Consider the following 6915-nt stretch of genomic DNA (forward strand, 5'->3'; position numbering starts at 1 on the left):
TTTTGCTGAATTTGCCTTTACTAATGGGGATGCTGCTATATTGGAACACATACTGATTGATGGTTAAATAACATATTATTTTATTAAGTATTTTAATAGAGTTAAAGTTATGCCAAATCTTCTTTTATTGCTTATATTTTAAATGTATGTCAGTATAAAGTGTGTTTTGCTTAAAGCCTAGCAGTGGACCAATTGAAACACACCCAGAACATAACACCTTACAATTGCTTTAAGTAAAAGCTATGATCTAGGCTATCTTTAGATTAGATTACTTACAATGTGGAAACAGGCCATCTGGCCCAACAAGTCCATACTGACCCTCCAAAGAGCAACCCACCCCCCTACATTTACTCCTTTACTAAACACTACTGGCAATTTAGCATGGCCAGTTCACCTAACCTGCACATTTTTTGGACTGTGGGAGGAAACCCACACAGACACAGGGAGAATGTGCAAACTCCACACAGACAGTTGCCTGAGGCAGGAATTGAACCCAGGTATCTGGTGCTATGAGGCAGCAGTGCTAACCACTGTGCCACCGTGCCGCCTCAAGTTTATCTCCTTGATATACTTTGAGGGGAATATGATCCATAACATCCAGAGCAATTATCATTCAAATTATCAGCACCCTCTTCTCCGGCCATACAAATTGTTATTTCCTTTCTGAAGTTGGTTTTCTTATATGTACATCCTGATGAGTGCAAGACAAACTGCTTCAGCTTTAGGTCTCCTTCTCGCACGGTTTATGTTTTATGCCTTTAAGCAATAGTGAGTACTTCTAAAGATTAGTAATTTTGTAATGAAGGAACTGCAGCAGACCATTTGCAATCAGCCAGCTCCCATAACAATAACAGATAATGATCAGATAGCGTACCTTTTTTCCTGATATAGAATAAATATTTACCAGGGAGAAACCCCGCCCTGACCACAGGAACATTATGACACCTGAAAGGGGTCACTGTTTAACATCTCACTTTGAAGACAGCTCTTGACAATGCAATTCTCCATCATGTATGCACTGAAGTGTCAAACATGATTCTTGTACTCAAGTATGGGTTTGTCAGGGCTTATGTAGAGATGTTGCAACTAGTTGTAGAGACCAAAATGAGGAAGCTATATTTTAAATTACATATTCATGGGATGTGACTATCAATGATAAGGACAACATTTACTGCCCATTCCTAATTTGGTTGAGTCACCCTACAACTGACTAGGGCCATTTCAGAGTCAACCACATTGGATAGGATAAGTAGCCAAAGTCTTTTCCCAGGGAAGGGGAGTCCAAAACTAGAAGCCATAAGTTTAAAGTGAGAGGGGAAAGATTTAAAAGGGACCTAAGGGGCAACGTTTTCCTGCAGAGGGTGGTGCACATATGGAACGAGCTGCCAAAGGAAGTGATGGAGGCTGGTACAATTACAACATTTAAAAGACATCTAGATGGGTATATGAATAGGAAGGGTTTAGAGGGATATGGGCCAAATGCTGGCAAATGGGACGAGATTAATTTAGAATATCTGGTCAGCATGAATGAGTTTGACCGAAGGGTCTGTTTCTGTGCTGTACATCTCAATGACACGAGTGAATCAGTTGAGTTTTTAAGTATAGTTTATAGCCATTGTTAATAAAACAAGCTTTCTAATTTCAGATTTAATAATTACTTGAACTTGAATTGCTATTGTAGGATTTTAAACTTATGTCTCTGTGGCATTACCTCAGGACTCTGAGCTATGAATCTAATGACATAATCACAACACTATTATCATGTACTTCTGAAAGGTGGACCAGAACTAGTGACCGTAAATATAAGATAATAATTGAAAACTCCAATAGGAAATTCGGCAGAAACATCTTTATCCAAGGAGAGGTTAAGGTGCGGAATATAGATGACATGATGGTGAGAGGATAGAAGATTATTCTGATGTGGGAGGAGAGTGGTGATATAAATGATATAAATACTGGCATGGACCTGTGCTGAAGCCACAAACAGTTCAAATCCTCTGCTTAAATAGTCTACATAATCACAGAATCCCCTACAGTCCGGAAGCCGGCCATCCAGACTATCAAATCCATACATACTCTCCCATCCCCCTATTACCCTGTGCTCACTGACTGACATCACTGTAACCTCCTCCAGCCCCATGACCCTCTGAGTTCTCAGTGCTGTCCTAAACCTGGCCCCTTGTGCGTCCCCAACTTTGATCGCTCCAAGATTGGTGCCCATGCCTTTGGATGGCTGGGTTCTGGAATTCCCTCCCTACACCTCCCCATCTCTGTATCTCACCTTTCTCCTGTATAACACTCCTTAAAACCTACATCTTTGACTACGTTTTTGGTCAATGCATTAAATAATTCATGATCAGTGCCATGATCTTCTTGAAATGCCTTGACAGTATTCCTTATTTTATTGAAGGTACTATCTAAACAGGAGGTGTTGCTGCAATGGCAACAAAGGGGGATGCTCCCCGATCAACAGACTATTGATCCCCAGGTATGCCTCCTATGTTGGTGATAGGGGAGAGAGTGTAAACACTTCCCACAAGAGGAGGATGAAACTATGGGCTGGTGTTGGCCTTAGGAAATGAAAATGACAGGCCAAGCTCCGAAAAGCTGGCACTGTTCTCCAGGAGGGAGAGGGGGATAAGGGAAATTTGACAGAGGTGTTCAAATTCAACGATTTGACAGAGCAAGTCAAGAAAAACTCATCCATTGACAGATTTGAGACAAATGAATCACAAGGGAAAACCCAGTATACTCTGCAGGAATTTGTATCCCTTATTGAAGAAGAGACATACTTAGAGTCATAGAGATGTATAACACGGAAACAGTCCCTTCGGTCCAACTCGTCCATGCCGACCAGACATCCTAACCTAATCTAGTCTCATTTGCCAGCATTTGGCCCATATCCCTCTAAACCCTTCCTATTCATATACCCATCCAGAGGCCTTTTAAATATTGTAATTGTACCAGCCTCCATCATTTCCTTTGGCAGCTCGTTCCATACAAGCACCACCCTCTGCAGGAAAAAGTTGCCCCTTAGGTCCCTTTTAAATCTTTCCCCTCTCACCCTAAACCTATGCCCTCTAGTTCTGGACTCTCCATCCCTTGCATTGGAAACCGTTCAGAGAAGGTGGAGGTGTCGGTCTTGTATTATGAACAGGTTGTTTCTATACTCTTTGGAATTTGGAAGAATGAGAGGTGGTCTTATTATTAAACATTTCAGAATCTGAGGGGGGCTGAATTGGGCTGAGCCAATGACTACTCTTGCTCAAATTTCCTATTATCATACATTGTTGCATTCTGGAAGCTGCTGCCTGAAAGCAAATTCCATAGTAACTTTGAAAAGGAATTTGGCGAAATTCTTTAAAAGACAGCGAGTTGCAAGGGGCCATGGGAAAAATAGCAATGAAATGTGACAATTTGCATAGCTCTTTAAACTAGCCATCACAGGCACAAGGGGCTGAGTGGTCTCCTTTGCCGCAATATGCTATTTTACTGGTCCCCGTTAGGGCAGCTACCAGAGAGGGGAGGTGGAAAATTCAAGCAGTAAATAACTTTGTACAACGTGGGTCATGTTGAGTCCCTGAGTAGACCATTTGAGCCTGGGTGACCTGAGACATTGACCCCCTGCCACACCCTCACACTTGGCAGGGGCAGGGTCGGGGAGGGGGTGATGGCTGTAACATCGTTGTCATCGCTGTCAGACTGCAAGGGGTTAATGTTAGTTTGGGTTTCAGCTCCTGATTTCCATCCTGCGACCAAATGGTAATCAATTGGCACAGCCATGGCAACATGTCAATCCTCATCACCTTCAACCCCCACTTCAGCGAGACTCTAGGCCTGGCCCTCAGTGAGCAGGAGAGAAAAGGGTCCTGTGAAAAATGGCGAAGAATTACCACTTTAAACAATTGTTCTTAAAACACCTACCATCGCTTGTGGTGGAGTCTGTCTGCGAGGTTGGAGTAGTCGCTGTAACTCCCTCACGTTTGCCTCAAATAGGAAGAGGGGAGATGGGAGCAGGTTTCTGTGCACCCGGCACTGAAATTTCGGGAATCTGGATGTGAGATACAGACCTGCCGAGTGAAAAACCCTTGCCCACCACAGGGGCGGAGAATTCAGGAGCAGAAACAAGAGGAAATTCCGATCTCCAGCTTCCTGGAACAGTTAGATGACACTTCAAAGGTGACAGGCCAAGCCTAATACCTTCATTGCCAGTGGCGACAGGGGTCTGAGTTTCCCTGGTACTGTGAGGCGCTCTCTCAGAGAAAGGTGCAGAAAGGTGGGGGGGTGGGGGGGGGGGGGTGGAGTGGTGGGGATATTGAACTGAAAAAGTGGATTTGGAATTTTCCACTGCTTGCAGTAATCATCCAAGGATTTTTATTTCCAGAAGGGGCTGCTCTTGAGGCCAGAGCAGAGGGAACAAAGAGATCTTTCTCTTCTGCTGTTCACTCGTGCTGTTTACTGAGTCCCAGAACTGGCAGGACTCACTTCAGACACTAAAACTCCTGTTCAAACTCGCTCCTTTACGAACAGCGATGCCAAAAGGATGCTTCCTCATGTTAGGCAGTCTAGAACGAAGGGAAGTAGTTTAAAAAAATGAACAACTTTCTCATTTCAGACATTCATACAGTCTTAGAGATGTACAGCACAGAAACAGACCCTTCAGTCCAACTCGTCCATGCTGACCAGAAATCCAAACCTAATTTAGTCTCATTTGCCAGCACCTGGCCCATATCCCTCCAAACCCTTCCTACTCATGTACCCATCCAGATGCCTCTTAAATGTTGTAATTTTACCAGCCTCCACCACTTCCTTTGGCAGTTCATTCCATACAAGTACCACTATCTGTGTGAAAAAGTTGCCCCTTAGGTCCCTTTTAAATCTTACCCCTCTCACCTTAAACTATGCCCTGTAGGTCTGGACTCCCCCACCCCAGGGAAAAGACATTGACTATTTACCATATTCATGTCCTTCAGAATTTTATAAACTCCTAAAAGGTCACCCCTCAGCCTCTGATGCTCCAGGGAAAACAGCCGCAGCCTGTTCAGCCTCTCCGTATAGCTCAAATCCTCTAACCCTGGCAACATCCTTGCAAATCTTTCCTGAATCCTTCCAAGTTTCACAACATCTTTCTGATTGGAGGGAACCAGAATTGCACACAATATTCAACTTTATTTTCTCCCAGGTGATTGTTAATCTATGGAAGTCCTCAGCCCAGAAAACAGCGAGGACTGTCTTACATGGAGTTTCAATCAATAGGGAAGTTGAGGGCTAGGGGAAACAGGAGGACAAAGTGAAACTGTAGAGTCAGATTCGGAAAGTGTGATGCTGGAAAAGCACAGCAGGTCAGGCAGCATCCGAGGAGCAGGAAAGTCGAAGTTTGGGCATAAGCCCTTCATCAGGAATGTGGAGGGGGAAAGGAGACTGAGAGATAAATAGAGGGTGGGGATGGGTCTGGGGGGAAGGTAGGTGGGATGGGGATAGGTGGATGTAAGTGAGGGGTAATTGTGATAGGCCAGTGGGAAGAGTAGAGTGGATAGGTGGGAGGGAAGATGGACTGTTAGGTCAAGTCAAGAGGGCAGTGCCGAGTTGGAGGGTTGGATCTGGGATGAGGTGGTGGGGGGGTGCTGGAGAGATTTGGAAATTGGTGAAGTCAGTGTTGTGCTGTGTAGTTGTTGGGTTCTGAGGCAGAAGATGAAATGTTCTTCCTCCAACTGGCGGGTGGCTTTGATTTGGTGGTGGAGGAGGCCCAGGATTTGTACATCCTTGGGGGAGAGTGAGGGGGAGTTGAAGTGGTTGGCCACAGGCTGTTGAGGTTGATTACTATGTGCAGACCAGAGATGTTCCCTGAAACGCTCCAAGATTTGGCACTTTGTCTCCCCGATGTAGAGGAGACCACATCGAGAGCAACGGATGCAGTAAATGTGGTGGATGGATGTGCAGGAAATCTCTGCCGAAATTGAAATGATTCCGGGAGGGCCTCGGACACAGGTGGGGTGGGGGGCTGTGGGTGCAGGTTTTATACCTCATGTGGCAGTAGGGGAAGGTGCCGGGTGTAGAGGGTGGGTCGGTGGGGGCGTGGACCTAATGAGGGAATCGGGGAGGGAATGATCTGTTGGGAACATAGATAGGGATGGAGCAGATAGGAGAGTGGAGTTGGTACACCACCAGGTCAGTTATGATTTACTGAACAGCGGAACAGGTTCAAGTACTCAAATGCACTCTACTCCTGTCCCAAATTCATCTGTATGATGGTGGGTCCACAAGATTGGACAGTCCACCTAATGGCACCTCATCCAAAATGCCATACTTCAAGTCCAAGACTCAAAGCTTAGGCAGACTATTTCACTGGCAAGATCAATGCAATCTTTGGGTGGGACTCAATTATTAGTACGCTCTTCTCCATTGGGTTGTGGCACTTCCTATGGGGCTTTTAGAGAACTAGACGGGTTTGTTTTTAATGTTAGTTAAGAGCTTCATAGTCACATGACTAGCTTCAGATGGTCACATGACTAGCTCTCAATTTCAGGTTTATTCATTGAATTTAAGTCCCACCAGTTGCTCTGGAAGGATTTGAACCCAGCATTCCGACAGAAAGTTGCCATAGTCCCAGAGGACCATAGGCTGCCCTCTAATTACTGAGAGGTGACCCGGTGGTGGTTTAACCTGAGGGTCACCACACCTCAGGCGAGGGATGAGGTTGAAAAGGCAGAGTATCCTTCATAGTGACCTCAGCTGCTCTGGGAAGTGAACCCGCTCTGTTTACATCACTCTGCATTGGAAAGCAGCCAGTGAACCGAGCAAATCCACTCTATTACGAACTGCAATGTCAACTTCTCCCCCACCATCAAGCAGCCTTGCTCATGACCCTGACATCCCCTGAATGACTTTCAAAGAAAGCCACAGTTACATAACATT

The 6915-nt window shown here is 45.2% G+C and overlaps 1 protein-coding gene across 1 annotated transcript in view; it reads right to left on the reverse strand.

Moving 5' to 3' along the window:
* Positions 1-4263, reverse strand: part of LOC140489224 (chondroadherin-like protein) — a 31722-nt gene extending 27459 nt beyond the window's left edge. Inside the window, exon 1 of the mRNA XM_072588534.1 lies at positions 3925-4263. Coding sequence (XP_072444635.1) covers positions 3925-3927 — 3 coding nt within the window. The 5' untranslated portion in view covers positions 3928-4263. The remainder of the gene's footprint in view (positions 1-3924) is intronic.
* Between the last annotated feature and the right edge of the window lie 2652 nt (positions 4264-6915).

The sequence above is a fragment of the Chiloscyllium punctatum genome, chromosome 18, assembly GCF_047496795.1.
Source record: "Chiloscyllium punctatum isolate Juve2018m chromosome 18, sChiPun1.3, whole genome shotgun sequence".
Classification (NCBI taxonomy): domain Eukaryota; kingdom Metazoa; phylum Chordata; class Chondrichthyes; order Orectolobiformes; family Hemiscylliidae; genus Chiloscyllium; species Chiloscyllium punctatum.